The following is a 15,728-nucleotide window of genomic DNA, read 5'->3' as shown; positions in this document are numbered from 1 at the left end:
AGTACCAGTCTAAGGAGGTTTGATGCAATCTTATTAGGAAGGTAGTGTATTAGATGGTCTCTATGTGCTTCTCTTCTCATTGACCCTAAGAAAACATTTAAATTATAAGTTATTTTGGGTGAGGTTACAAGTTAGAAAGATTTTCAGTAATTTTTAGTTCTTAAGATTTGTAATGTAAATATGTCTTAGTAGTAGATTAATATTCATTTGCCTTTTAAGGGTAAGTTTTGCTTAATCTTGATATTTATTCAATGGTCTATAATTCTTCAAAGTTTCTTCTCATTGTAATTATCAGCTAAAGTTGCTTTTAATTTGTTTTAAATTATTAAGAAGTAGAGATCGACGAAGAAGCAGAAGCCATGATAGATCAGAAAGAAAGCATAGATCTCGTAGTCGGGATCGAAGAAGATCAAAAAGCCGGGATCGAAAGTCATACAAGCACAGGAGCAAAAGTCGGGACAGAGAACAAGATAGAAAATCTAAGGAGAAAGGTTAGTTTATGTGACAATTTAATTCAACAAGAGACTCTTTTCATACTCTTGTCTCCCCTCACTCACTTTTCTTTGGACGCAGGCAGAGTTCCATTTCAAGCTATACTCCTTTTCACTTAAAATTCAGTGGGAGATGGGCATTATTTTCCCTTGTGCTTTTGGTTTGTGAGAATGACAGTTGACATGGTGTTTTCTTAGAACACAATGAAACCATACCCTTCAGGGCAGCCAGTTAGCTCAGTTGGTTAGAGCGCAGTGCTCTTAACAACAAGGTTGCCGGTTCCATCCCCAGATGGACCACTGTGAGCTGCGCCCTCCACAACTAGATTGAAACAACTACTTGACTTGGGGCTGATGGGTCCTGGAAAAACACACTTAAATAAATAAAAATTTTAAAAAAGCAAAAAACCACATCCTTCAGTTGATAACCTGAAGTTTTATCATCTAGATTCTTCCAAGTATTGCATTACCTTTCAGGATTTGTAGGCTTTAGAATACATTAACCTGGTTATTGGCAGCATTTTTTTAAAATCTGCTGTAGGGTTCCATAATATGTCTTGCAGAGTAAATAAATGTACATTGTTTTACTTTGTTTTGTTGGTCCTCATTTGTACAGCCTTCATTTAACTCAGTAATTAACTTCTGAGTTTGTAGAAGTTGAACTCCTTTACATGTTTTAACCATGTGTTCTATTGAAACTGTGCTGTTTTCTCTCTACTTTTTTCTTTGGTTTTCTGTGGCATTCCAGTAGCTGGTTTACTGTGCAGTATGAATGGACTTTCTCATTTTGTCTTTGGCATGTTTTCACAAGGATATTCTCATCTTTTAGCCTTTATTGAAAGATAATTTTTAATCATCAGGATCTTCTTACTGCATTTTCTTCAGTTTCCTTAAGCATCTTTCATTTTGTATTGACTGGGCTGATCTGCTTTGCATGGATTTTGGGAATGAGAGGAAGGGCTTAATTTTCTTGGCTCTGCTTGTTCTGTCCTACCTGTGTCCATGTTTGATCACCAACATAATATGTGTGCTGCTGTTGGAGTTTATAATACTGAACTTTTATGTGATACCCATTTATTACTATTTTCTTTTATGGAACTATCCTATTTTGGTTTTTTGTGTTTGTTTGTTTGTTGTTTGTTTGGTTTTTTTTTGGCCAGGCTCAGGTTTTTGCTAGATTGAGCTAGAGAACTAGCAGCACAAACAATAGACTTTTTTTCTTTTTTGCCTTCTTTTATTTTTCCTTAAATAAGTGCAACTTTTAAAAAAATATTTTACATGTATTGGCTTTTTTTATTTTTCAATATGGAGCAAATGTTAAAAAGTAGGAAACAAAGATAATTTTTAAAACTTAGTCTCATGAGCTTTAGTATTTGCCATTTAAGTTTAGAAATTCTGTGATTCAAAAGGCAATTGCTACAAAGGGTTAACATTTTACATTAGTTTTAAGAAAGTTTCACCTAACACTTTTGGAAGACTTTTCTTATGTATTTTTTGGGGTGAGCGGTCAATTCTCAAGAGCCAAATGTTCATGTTAGAGATCAAATGACTCACTTATCTTTGAGAACTAAATTTCTATCATCCATGTCACTTTAAATAGTTGGATTAGTTCTCAGGGACAAAAGCTAGCTGGCCTTTGTAACTATCTGGGATCACAGTTAAGCAATAAATGGCACTGGCCTGACTAAAAACAGAAGTGTTTGTGTAATTTCTGGATAAAAGATATCTTGAACGGATTGGCTATAATCTTAATTGTAATAATGACATCGTGGAATGTAATAAAACTTTTAAGTGCAATAAACTGCGTTGTGTTTAGGTTATGGACAGATAGGGATTTTCCTGGTGAGATATGGATGGATGGAAAGAGGATTTGATTCAGAGAAAACTGCATCAGGTCTATCTTGAAAGATTGGATATGCCATTAATAGATTTATCTTAAACTTTGGGATCTCTTAGAAGTGATATGATTTATTGGCTTTTGAAAATGCCATGTAGCCATTCAGGCACTCCTAGGTATGTAAATGACTGAAGGCCTGAACCTTGAGACCAGATATGAGCCGTAGCAAGCATTTAATAATGGCAAATGAGTAAGAGGGAGTTCACTACTGCAGGTGTTGTGATGGAAGCACTTTATCTAACTCCACAAATGAAAAGTGGTTTCTCACACAAACCTATCTTCCTTACCACCAACCAATTTAGTGCGCTCTCTTTGTCAAGAGAGTTTCCTTTTTTACTCCATAGCCCTAAAGTCCACCACACTTCGTGGATGTCCTTAGGACTATTAAGATCTACCATATTTACATAGGGCAGAAGATAAGATTATTGGACTGACTACTAGTCCTCTACGGGGCAACAAGACGACTCTTCCACATTGAAGCTACCTGTGCACCGGAGAAGCCCATAAGGCACAAAGGGAGGACTTTTCCACAAGGTCAGTTAGAGTACACTGTACTGGCACAGTTCTCATAAGTGGATAGACAGACGTGAAGCAAGTCCTGCAGTCAGCTACTTGGGCATTGCTTTGTGCGTTTGGCAGGTGTTACGGACTGAATATGCTCCTTCACACAAGATCTTTAATTCTCACATTCTTTGAATGAATGTCCCCCATACCATATTTTGTTTTCATTACCATTCCTCTTCTGGTTATTAATGTTGTGTCTTAACAACTTTGTCCAGAATCTGTAGAGGGTTCTGCTTCTCTTAAAACGTCTATCTTACGAACTGCTCTGCGAGACCAGCTGTTTTTGACTTAGTTATAAAGGGAAAAATAATTTGTCTAGAAAGTTTGTAGTTTCTTTTAACATTTTCTGTAGAAATCTTTTGTTGGGCAATACTTGGAACTGAAAAAGCTAGAATATCCTTTCTCTTTATACCACTTTTCATTTCTAGTGTGAGGTTTCACCATTCCAAAGAAAATAGTAGAAGAAAAACATCGGGATTTACTTTTTTCATTCTTTATTTGCAGATGAGTTGAACTTTAATTTCTCCTTTTGGAAAAACAACTCTGAGTTGGCCTATATATTACTTAGCAAAGCACAAAAGTTCAGTACTTGAGTTGAGATTTAAGATCTACTTTCTTTCCATTGGGCTTGTCCCTCTTGGGCATTCAAATATATATATATGTGTATATACACACACACACACACATCTAATCTTTTTTGCATTTAAAGGTAGTTGGAGAAACATGCCTATTCAACATTTTTTCACCTTTTGCAATTACTCTTTTTACCTTTAAAACTTTATTTCATGTGGACACAGTTTCTGTGTACTGTCTTTCATATCTTTCCCATTGCTTTTGATTTTTTTTTTACTCTAAATGAAATTTACTTAAATGCTAAATTCTGTGGTCATTTTGAGTTGCCTGTGCTTAATAGCTTCTCACTAGTTTGAGAAAATTTGCCCATTCTTTTACCTTTTGCTTTCTCTGATTCCCCCCATCTCCATAAATTACAGATTTTGTCCCTTTGATAGATTCACCAAACTGTGTTACTTGCAGTCTGTGGGAAGTGATTGTTTTTTCATTTTTTGATTCACTTTTCAAAGTATCATGTATGTATTTTATTTACTTGAAAATCCATGATCAATGTCTTCTTTTATGGCAGAAAAGAGGGGATCTGATGATAAAAAAAGTAGTGTGAAGTCCAGTAGTCGAGAAAAACAGAGCGAAGACACAAACACTGAATCAAAGGAAAGTGATACTAAGAATGAGGTCAATGGGACCAGTGAAGACATTAAATCTGAAGGTGACACTCAGTCCAATTAAAACTGATCTGATAAGACCTCAGATCAGACAGAGGTAAGTGTATTGTTTCTCACTTTGATTAGGGCTTTTTGTTACTGTTTGACAGTGCAGCGTAAGTATGCACAGATGAAGATGGAACTAAGCCGAGTAAGAAGACATACATCTTCTGAAGGAAAAGACAGTGTAGTCCTGCAAAACATTTTGAGGTACATTGTTTTGTCTCAGCTATTTTGTAGCAGACTCGTGCCCATTAGTGTGCCTCTTTGGAAATTATTGCCCACATTTGTAATATAGTCGCCATTGAAAAGTTAATTATCCTTTTTTTAGGGATTTTGCTGTCATTTCTTTTTTTTTAATAAAAAGGTTGAACTGTTTTTTTTTTTTCTTTTTGGTATTAAGTCCATCTTGTGTTGGTACATTGGCAGAGACATATGCTTTAAAAACTTAAATATTTCTGAGGCACATGTTGGACTACTTTGTTTTAATTAAACTGCTAGTTATTTCTTTGTCAAGGATGTTTCTAGTTTTTTGCTTTATTGCCTTGCATTCTAATGCAGTTTGTTCTGTAACTCGAGAGCCAGTAGCATTGGATTGATGGAAGTGTAGGGTTTATGAATTATTGCAGCTGACTACCATACCTCACACAGCGTTGGTGTTGTGAGCGGCCCATGAAAAGCCAAATTAAAAATCAAGGATTCAGTCAAACTAAGCAGGTACTCATGCCAGGTACTCCTTTCTCTACCCACATCCATGTTTGAATGCTATTGCCTGTGATCTTTACGCTTAACTGTTGTGTATCTTTTTTGTTCTTTACAAGAAGCACAGAGGGGTTTTTTGTGTATTGCGTGGAAACTTATAAATCAAATGTTAACAGAATGGCATTTTTTTTCAACTGTATGTAGGGATGCAGTGGTGCCCAGAATTAGATATCTTTAAAGAATTTTAAATACAATAAACACTTCATATTATTCGCCTTGTTACATTCAGTGCAGTTCTCAAGTCTTTAAGAGGTATGTGTTTAATATTTCCTACTGTGTAGGAGAATTTGCAGTCAGCCATAGGAATATAGGAATAATCACTGGCTGATACATTTAAAGCAGCAGTGAATAGCAAGGATAGACACCTTCAATCTGCAACGTACTAATGAACCATATAGAATGAATTTGGGTTTTTAAAGAACTATTAAAAGTCAGGTTTTGTAAGAGTTCTTAAAACCTATAAACTGTTCATTCTTTGGGCTAGTGGCGTGGGATAGAAGATTCCTAATGAAAGGAAGTACCAATTAGTTGATTTGTCGATGGCATTCCTTTTCTGGGACAGCAATATAGTGTTATGTCTGTGTGAGCCATTCCCACATAGGCAAGCCCACACAGGCACATGGCTTTTAAGACCACACTGATGCCTTGATAATTAAAAAGAATACAAACATTCCATATACATATGTTAATTAGCAGTTAGTGACTGGGCCAACACTTAGTCATAAAAGTTTGCCTTTTACATGTTGTCTAATTATCATTTTTCCCCAAATTTTGCATTATAGGACTACCGTTCGAAGATTTTTGGAAGAAAAATGAAAACGGCATAAAGTGAAGACCGACATTAAAATGAGGTGAAAGAAAACTATAGTGGCATAGAAAAAGTTTAAAGCTCAGTTAGCTTTTTTTTTTATTATTATTATTAAAAACTAATTCAGGACTGATGTGACCTACCAGATTTCAGAACGTGTTAATAGCATATGAATGCCACTGAAAACTTAGGTCTTGTATCATATTTTTTTCTTTAAGACTTTTTAAGAAATATTACCTAAACATGTGGCTTGCTCAGTGTTTAATTGCAAGTTTCATTCTTGGACTTTGAAAACGGGATTAAACGTTAGTATTCGTGTGAATCAGACTAAGTGGGATTCCATTTTTACAACTCTGCTATACCTAGCCTTTGGATTTAGAAGTGAAAATAAAGTATCTCTGAGTTTCTGTTACAAATCTGATTGTCTCTGTCATTGAAAAGTTTTAGTATTAATCTTTTTCTAATAAAGCTATTGACTCTGAATTAGTCCCTTGTTTTAAATATAAGAGGTGCACTGTTACTAGAGGTGTCAGTGTACAATTTATTTGATTGTTTTGTTGAAGACTTTTATAGAATTTCCACAGTTTAAATGTTTTAAATAATGGTGCTTCAATTTGGGGTGGTTATGAATAAATTTGAATTTTGCTTTTTAATAGCAAAGATGTACAGTGAACTAGAATATATTTTTACATCCCTGAGAGAGAGCTTTAGTAGCAGAAAATTCAGAATACCCTTCTGACAAACATTATCGTCCTCTATGATACAATGATGTAGAAGAGCATTCAAGAACTTTTAACTAGTTTTTGGTCTTTGTTTTAAATCCTGTATCGAGATTTCTTCTAACCTGGTCTTGTCAGATTACAAGTGTATTTCTGTGTATGGGGTGTGTAGTACATACAACAGGGATTCTTTAAAAAAAAACTGGTAGTTAAGCAGGTGATTTTTTTTTTCCCCTTTGCTCACATACGGCAAATTTGGTACCAAATTTCTACCTATAGCCCTCTTTCTTAACTGGATAAAAGTATTATTTCCAGCTACATATATCATAGTAATTCTTTGTGAGTTATAATTTTCAAATTTGACCGTCAGTTTATAAGTAGAGAAACTGAGTAAGTGGGTTAAATGACTTACCCAAGGTGATCTGGCTCCATGTTGGAGAGCTAGCACATCGAGTCTAGGTTTCTGCTTCATGGTCCAGGTCCTCACTGTTATGCCTCTATTCGTTCTAACAGGCATAATGAACTGTTACAGAATTTACTAAAATACCCTCCCCTAGGCTTTGGAAAATAATGAAACTGCCACTTCAGAGGTCCTGTATGAAATAATGCTACGGGGATAGTGCACTCCTGGCTTACCTAGTTGATCCTGGAGATGCAGCAAATGGATTATCTCTGTATTTGTCAGAGATGATTTGTGAGGATTAAGATGACATGGGGAAGGAAACCTAACAGCCACCTCCCAAGCACACTGCTTTGTGTAGTTTGACAAGATTGTGGTTGTAGGAATAAAGAACTTATAAAGTGATAGTACCATATTCTATTACTAAATATTAAGAAAAACAAAACAGATTTATTCAAGTACTAAGGTACTACAGTATTAAGGTATTAAAATACCAGATTGATTTTGTCCTAGAAATTAATAGCTGACTTACTGTAACGAAGTACAGTGAAGGAGTTCATGAAAGGCTTCATCTTCATCTCTATCATATCGAAGTTACGTAGGATTTGAGGGGGAGGCCTGGTCCCACAAGGTGTCAGTGACTAAGGTTTGGCCTTAGTTGTGGAGATCTAGAAGTTGGGTCGCTCCCAACACCCATGTCAGGCTCAATGGGAAATGATGCTTACTAACCAAATTCACAAGAATCCTATATGGAAGCTGTGTTCTCATTTACTCTGAGAAATACACCTTTCTGCCTTACAGATCTAAAAGTTGTCATTCGATTAGTGCGTATTGTCTCAATTTTCATTAATCAGAAGATTACTTGATAAGATTGGAATCAGAGCAGTTGTGGTTTTTTTTGGAAAATTTAAGACATACACAAAAGTAGAATAGTGTAATTAACCTGTGTTAAAACTCATCACCACTAAGACTCAGTGGCCAGTCTTATTTCTTGTGTGTGTATCCCCTACCCCCTATTATTTTCACGCAAGTCTTAATCTGTAAATATTTCAGCATGTATCTCCAAAAGACAAAAGACAAGGATTTAAACAGCAGTTTATTAATTAAAATAAATTGGGTGAACCTTAATTGGCCAGCCACCAACTGTAGTACTGGTCTCATAGCTTACTTTCTATTGTGCTGCTCAAAGGGACACAGTAATTGAGTCTCCTGCTCTGGCATCCTCCCCTCTGCTAAGACTTTTTTGTTCTTAAATCATAGTACCTTTATTTTTCAATTGGAAATAAAATACGTTTCTTGCCTTCTTGAGCTTCTAATAAACTAGTCCTATTGCCCAACTTAGTTATTTACCTTCTCTCCTTATAGCATCCCTCACCTGCAGGTGATCTGTCTGGTTTCTTCAATAGAGTTAGTGTAATAAGATAACTGACCCTATGTCCAAGGTTTGAGAACACCTTGGCCACATACAGGTTGAGTTCAGCCACCTTCTGATTAAGTTTCTAAAGATGTTAAAACTGAACAATTTAGGGTAGTTTTTTGAGCTTGCATTCTATGCTTTTAAAAATGCATTGTAGATGAGCTGTATGAATGTTTTAAAACATTTTTTCTGAAGTGCATGAAACGGAAAGGACACGAGAATTTATTGTGTATATTTTCTGTGGGATGGGACTTCATTCAGGTTTTCAAGTTTGGGTTCGGACTGATTTTTAGTTGTTTATGAAAGAACCACAGGTGACTGCTTTTTGAAATAATTGTATTACAATTCTAATGCTTGTACATGGTTCAGAAAACAACAGTAGAAGTACTTAGTGATCTGTGTCTGCCTTCTCCCGTCCCTCTGTTCTTCCTTTCCAGGAGCTACTACTGTTAGCAATTATTCTTCCAAGTGGTTTTTTGTGTGGGAGGTGGGTGATGTAAGCATATGTGTATAGATCTTTTTTATATATAAGAATACCGTATGTTCTGAATCTTGCTGTTTTCACTCGGTATATTTAGAAACATTTGAAGCGTAGGAGACAGCACTCTTCTTACATTTTAACATGTAGTTTTTAAAAGTACATTTCAAGTAAACCAAAGCTGAGAAATAAATGTGTTTTTCATTGTATCAGATTTTTTAATTCCTATTTTAAAAATGCAATTTGAGAGTTTCATAGTTGATCTGTTTCTTCCCCTCAGCCATTCCAAGTAGATCAGTTGTCAACAGATTTATCAACAGATTTAAGAATGTTTAGGAACAATGGAAAACAATTTGGCCTAACTGGCTGTGCCATAACTTCTCTTGTGGCTCTTCTACCCCTAGATACATACCCTAGAGAAACTCTTTACACATGTGCCAGGAGATGGATGTAAAAATGTCGTAACAGTATCATTTGAAATAGGGAGAAAAGGGAAAAAACTGGAAAGACCCCCCAAATGTCCATCAACAGTGCACTGAATAAATACCGTGCTATATTCCTACAATGGAATTCCACAGAAGTCAAACTGAACTACAGCTACAGATGTGAGCATGGATGAATCTCAGTGGTCAAAACAAGTTACAGAAGAATACATCCACTCTGGTTCCATTTCTGTGGAGGTCAAAACCAGGCTGTTGATTAAATATATGGTCAATGAAAGAAAAGCCAGGAAATGATTAACACGAAATGCATTGTTATGCCGTGGAGGGCAGGAGGGAAATGAGACTGAGGAGAAGCCTTCAGAGGAACTGGTGGAACTGGTGGTGATGCTCTGTTGCTCAAGTTGGGTGGGCGGTTTCTTTTTGAACTGTATGTTTATGTGCTTTTGTATGTATGATATTTTTAATAAAATTGAAAGTAAAAAAAGGGAAAGGTTTCGGTGTAGGTAGTACCTACAATAAAATAGATGTGGAAACAATGTTATTTCATAAAATTAACCCTCCTTCAGTGTGGCAGATTTAAGAGGTTTCTTGAGTGCCAAATTTAGGGTCTTAATTGTAGTTCTTTAAAAGCTAGAAACAGGACCTAAGTGTGTGTTTTTCTTTGTGATATCTTCTTCTTTTTATCTTAACAGCCAGGGTATCAGCCAGGGAGCCCGATGCGTTTGCCCTGCTGTCTAAGCAGCTTCCAGGGAGGCTTTTCTCTTAGATTTATGCCCCTCTAGGCAGGGAACTGTGGAGCTGAGAAGAGCTATGCTCCTATGGTCGGCTCGGTCCTTGTTTTTGTTGAACTTAGATTCTCACCTGAGAGAAACTCCTTTTTGACCTTTTTCTACTCTTGGTCGGGGCACCATGAAGTGTTAAACGTGTATCAGTTGGCAGTGGCTCCCTTTCCTGCAGATAATGCTCCTCAGGTGACTCTTGGGTCCCTTGTGTGTGAGCTCAGGACTTGGCTGTGAGTTCATTCAAAACAATGTCACTTCAGTAAATTTAATTAGAAAAAAACACCCCTGAGTGCTACTAGGAACCAGGCTCTTCCCTGAAGGACTTCAGCTCTGAGGGGTGGGAAGGGGTGGTGTTAGGAGTTACTGGTCACCCTACTGTAAATGACAGGTTGTGAAAGACCAAGAATTCTAGATCATTCCATATTTTAACCTAAATATGTTCTTAAACTTTTTATGATAGCATTCTGGTACTTGATTTCATTTCAGTGCGTTACAAACCTTACAATGACAAACTTTCAGTGGAATTGCACCTTAAATTAGTTTTCACAGTCTATGCATGAAGTGAAAACTAATAAAAATGACTCTTGAAGCTCCTCAAATTTTTATTCTTAATTTGCATCCTTGAATTTATTAATGTTTATTAGAGAAAATCAATTTTTATAGTGGATTTGATGCAGGCTGTGTTTAACAACTTGGAATGGATATTGAATTTGCTCACCAACCTTATGATAAATTGCTGCCCTTGTTAATCTTACTGTAATTAACCACTAGACAACACCTCTGTATGTTCTATTAGGATTATATAAGCTTGCCTCCCAACAAACTAGTTTTCTTTCAAATTTATTCTACCATGTTAACTAAAAAAACACTCCCTTAAAGCCTCACTTTTCCTCAAATGATGATTCCAGGCCATTAACCTAACCAAGCTCAGCCCCTGTCTAAATTGTCCTTACTATTTCAAAACAAAATTGAAAATACCTTACAGAGATGGCATTTGGGAATCGACCCCTGTCATCTCCTGTCACAGTCCTCTGGTGCTGGAATTCTGTGAGTGCTGTGGGATTAGCTTGCTTTAGGGGGCAGGCTGTCTTTAAAACAAGTACTTAGATGCTGAGCTCACAGCGCAGAGGTATTCCCTCTGTAAGGCCTGCGGAAGCTGAGGGCTGCTACCGTGTCTCCCTGAAAGTAAGACCTGGCCGGACCATCAGCTCTAGTGCGTCTTTAGGAGCAAAAATTAATACAAGACCAGGTCTTATTTTTGCTCCAAAAGACGCATTAGAGCTGATGGTCCGGCTAGGTCTTATTTTCGGGGAAACACGGTAAGCTGCCCCTCTCCCTGTGCCGAGGGCCTGAGCGGATGGCAGAGTGCCGTCCTGTGGATTTAGTTCCCAAATCAATCATCTCACCATGGTGACAGTTTAAAAGTGACAAAAGACCCATGATACTGAGCAAATTGCAGGTTCAGGTCTCAGATTTACTCATTACACTCCACGAAACGGTGCACAACACTTCTGCACTCACTATTTTCTGCTCTTTGGACAATTGGGTGAGATGAGTGCCCATGTAATGCCTGTGCGTCCCCCAACTTGCATCAAAGCCAAGGGATGGAGAATTTGGAGATGAGGGACCGGTGAGGGGGGCCGGGGGAGACGACATTGCGCTTGCTCAGATTCCATAAGAATTAGGGATAACTAGGGTAAGAGGTATATTGTTAATTAAAGTGGGTAAGGGGTGTCATGCTTCCAAAGTACAAGCCGTTGTAAGAAGTTCGAGTTGGCCCAGAGGATTTTAGATAGTGTGGTAGGGAGGAACCTCACATGGGGTGTGATGACTGCACACCTCGGAGCTAGTCGTCAGTGAGGGCACCAACTTCGGTTTTTTCCCTTATTTGTAAGGTCAGTGCTGTGAGCTGTGTGCCTTGGTGGTTCTGCAAATTGTTAACAATAGTCTCAAAGATAGCCACTCAAGTTGTATGTCATGCCATTTTACAGGTAAGTTATTAGGTTGGTGCAAAAGTAATTGCTGTTTTTGCAATTTTCAACCTTTAAACCGCAATTACTTTTGCACCAACCTAATAAGTGTAAATAGGGAATGTTGATCGGAGATGTCTTTAAAAACAGCACTGGCTGAACCTGTGTGCCAAGTGGGTCCGAGCTTTTCCATGAACTCACCCTGCCCTTAGGGGGTTGACTGGAACAGACCCTGGCCACTTGCCCCGACAATGTCAGCAGTACATAAGTACGCCTGGGATTTTTTTTTTAAGTCCAGTTGTTGCCATTTTCAATCTTTAGTTGCAGGGGTGCAGTACACCGTCCCATGTGGGAAATGAACTGGCAACCTTGTTGAGAGCTCTCGTGCTGTAACCAACTGAGCCATCCGGCCACCCCCTCTGGGATTTTTTAGTATGTCATTTTTGCAGCATTGCAGTTGTAGCAGGGCCTCTCGGTCAGAGACGGTGTGTAGTCTATCACTTCAGAGCTTCCATTTTTCATCAAAATGAGTTCTACTTCTCAAAGTTCCGTAGTTAGAATGGCTTTGTCCTTAATGTGAAAAGAAATTATAATGGTTTATAAATACCATGTGAAGTTATTAAGATAAAAAGGCTTATTGGCTCACATCTTGGTTCTTGGCTTAACAAGGTATTTCTGTATTGTTTTGTCTGTCTATCCATGGCAAACTGAGCAGGTGAGAATCTTTTCGTTTTTTTCCCCCTCCCTCCTTTCTCCTTTCATTGCAGAGACCAAAGGGGAAGATAGTCCCAATTTAATACTGCTCAAGAATAAACTTGAGGCCAAGGCATTTTTTTGAAAGCTAACTAGAAAGTATGATCAATCCTGCCACTTACTGTGAGTTTACAAAGAATATACTCTTAGCCAAGATAACCAGTAAGAATTGCTAAAGGCATTTTGAAAACCTTTTTTAAAAATAATGCACAAAGAAATGGGATTTTTCTTCTGATTTTAAAAATTGAGATCTATTTTTTGAGTTTTGAAAATACTTAAAAATGTAGAAACGAATGTTTCCTGACATTGCAAAACAAAGGCTGTTGCTAAGCAGATAAGGAATGGGGACTATGCTACTGTTAACAGGTTTTGCAAGGGTTGGCAGGGCCATGTGGCGGGAACTCGTCTTAAATTTGGGCAATAGTTGTAATTCATAGAATTTTAAAGGGTTTAAGAATTAAGTGCAAATCTTCAAAAACACCAGATTGAAAATTACCTAGCTGCCATGTTTGATCATCCTGCAGCCAAAATTTCCAGTGTCTTGAATTTTGTTTTCATATTAGAAATGTGAAAGCAAAATGATTGGCTTCGCAGTACATACACCCACTTAGAGCCCCGTCTGCATGTAGACACTCATAAACCCTACCTTTCTGAGCAGCGTGTTTGGTAGCTTTCTGATCTTTTCCGCTTGGCTCTGGGTTAGTGCCCAGCTCACACCAACTTACTTGAGTAGATTTTGGTAACTGAGCTCTCATCTGTTCAGTTCATTTTCAACGAAGTCACTTGCTTTGCGGCTCTGAATTCTGACTTTAAGCACCAGCTGTCGATCACCCACAAATTCATTTGTAAAACAAACAAAATACCCATTTTTAAAGCCTGTCAATATGATCAATGATTACAGCATAGAGAATCCCAAGAACTGAATAAACAGACATGGAGCTTTTATTGGCACATAAAAAACGTTTCATATTATCAGGCTTTTCTTAGAGTGCTGTGCAGGCCCTGGGGTGTATGCCCCCTTATGCACACCGCAAACAAGCTTGCAGTTTGGAGCCAGGTTAGGATTTAAAATATGCAATGGGTATTTAAATGCGTCATCCTTGGGCAACACCTGGGAGTGGTTTGCACTTTGTTGGTTGTTTGGCGAGTTTTGGGCAGCCATTGTGCAGAGATGCATGTCACTCGGTGTGGTTCCTCCCTCATCCCACGGGGGGACTGCAAGGTGAAAGTCCTGAGAAATAGGCTAATTCTACCAGCTTTCATGTGGCAGTGGTGTAGAGGGAGTCTGCAAACGAACTGTCCTAAGAAGGAGCAATATTGGCGGAAGGTAGAGCAAACCACGTATGAGTTTGGCTTTCTGACACCGTCGAGGGGCCGAGTCCTCACCTAGACAGGTGTCATCAGGTTTGGCATCACCTGGGTCAGCTGACAACCATGAGCTTTCTTGTTCACAGTCACCTGATGAAGAGCAGGAAGAAGTGGACAAGCAGCACCTCAGCATCTGGCGCTCTGCCAGACCTGCCAGTTAAACGGACAGCGATGCCTTATCTCCACTTCCTACTCTGCAGCTTCTCCTTAAGGGAAAAAGGTCACAAAAGGGCAGTAATTGCTTTCAAACTTGAAGAGTAGTTTTCCTTAATCACCGCCCAAATCATGAAAAAAAGAGTTGAGACAGTATTTTGAAGTGTGTAATCTGGGAAAGAGCTATTTATAAGCTGTGTGCTTAAGTTTCCCCTTAAATATTTTCGGCACTGAGTGCTTTGTGTCTCCAGTTCTCCAGCAGAGTTACACAGTTGGAAGAGACTTTTAAAAGAAGTTTCCAGAGGGAAGGGAAAGGACTGAACATGACAGAGGACTTGCAATCTCCACTCTACAGTAGGTTGAAAGCCTCTGCACCAGGCACTGCTCAACCCTGGGGAAACAAAACAACAACCTGGAGTGGTCTCTGTCCTGGTTTGCAGGCTTGCAGGAGAGACGGATATTCATCCAGACACCTCAAGTATATGTGAAATGACGATTGTTCTGGGCGTGGTGAGGGCATGATCCACAACGTGAAAGCATGGGGAGGGGGTCTAGAAACAGCATCCCTGAAGGCTGGGCATTTGAGTTGACATATGAAGGACGTCTAGGCAGCTTAACTAGATCCAGAGGGAAGAGAGATGAGAGCTTTCCAGGGCCCAGAAGAGCACAAGGCCCTGTGTGGGGAGGGAGAGACACGATGAAAGAAAGGCCATCCAGCATTGCTGTAGGGACGGGAGGCAGGCAGCCGCCAGCTTCCGGCAGGGTAGACAGATCTGTGCTGTCCCATTGGTAGCACTGGTCACATGAGATATGCTCTAGGTGTAAAATACACACTGGGTTTTGATATATTGGGTGTAGTAAATAAAATTAATTTCACCTGTTTACTTTTCTTAATGTGGCTACTAGAAAAATTTTCATTACTTTCATGGTTTATATATTTTTATTGGACAGCCCTGGTCTAGGGGAAAGATTTTTGGTCTTTATTTGAGAACAATCTCAAACCATTAGTTTTCAGCGGTGTGTGTGTATTGGGGGGGGGGGGGTGGCTGTCATAATCAGACTTTCATTTTGGAATTTTTTTTGGTTTTTTAATAGAAACCTCACTGTCCTCAAAAAACATTATGGGATGTATGCATTATTATTCCCATTTTCAGACAAGAAAATTGAGGCTGAGAGGTGAAGTTACTTGTTCAAATTTGCTCCATTATTAACTAAATGGCAGGACGTGGCTGTGAGCAGGGAAGCTGCATAATGAGTGGCGCCCAGTACAAAAGGCAAATACAAAACGGCTTTGCACAAACCCCTGCCCCAAGCCCCGGCAGATGGGTGACCCCCAAGGAATTGGAACCTCCCCACCTAAATGTGCCAATACCTGGATGGGGGTGGGGTGCGGTTGAAAGGTCCCGCCTCTTCCCTGCCCAGTTACCCTCAGCTCATCAGACCCAG

The 15,728-nt window shown here is 38.6% G+C and overlaps 2 protein-coding genes across 8 annotated transcripts in view; one reads left to right on the top strand and one right to left on the bottom strand.

Annotated features, from left to right (window-relative positions):
• LUC7L3 (LUC7 like 3 pre-mRNA splicing factor) overlaps positions 1-6,282 on the top strand; it is a 28,262-nt gene extending 21,980 nt beyond the window's left edge. For 2 of the 7 annotated variants that reach the window (XM_019730977.2, XM_074320021.1), the window contains 3 exons: positions 331-491; positions 4,094-4,234; positions 4,340-6,282. In XM_019730977.2, the coding sequence (XP_019586536.1) occupies positions 331-491; positions 4,094-4,234; positions 4,340-4,527 (490 nt within the window). In that variant the 3' untranslated portion in view covers positions 4,528-6,282. Of the gene's footprint in view, positions 1-330; positions 492-2,796; positions 2,923-4,093; positions 4,288-4,339 lie in introns of those variants that run through there. The other 5 variants (XM_074320017.1, XM_074320019.1, XM_074320020.1 and 2 more) reach the window with 5 other exon arrangements.
• Positions 6,283-12,288: 6,006 nt separating this feature from the next.
• On the bottom strand, positions 12,289-13,641 carry ANKRD40CL (ANKRD40 C-terminal like; the record flags this gene model as incomplete). The annotated part of the gene is given in 3 exon segments (XM_074319370.1): positions 12,289-12,544; positions 13,077-13,087; positions 13,487-13,641. Coding segments are annotated over 3 exon segments (273 nt in total), but the record flags the coding sequence as incomplete, so codon positions are not given.
• Between the last annotated feature and the right edge of the window lie 2,087 nt (positions 13,642-15,728).

This window comes from Rhinolophus sinicus, linkage group LG15, assembly GCF_036562045.2.
Source record: "Rhinolophus sinicus isolate RSC01 linkage group LG15, ASM3656204v1, whole genome shotgun sequence".
In the NCBI taxonomy this organism is placed as follows: domain Eukaryota; kingdom Metazoa; phylum Chordata; class Mammalia; order Chiroptera; family Rhinolophidae; genus Rhinolophus; species Rhinolophus sinicus.
Note: the sequence above shows the minus strand (reverse complement) of the source record. Positions and strands in the feature narration are given on the sequence as shown.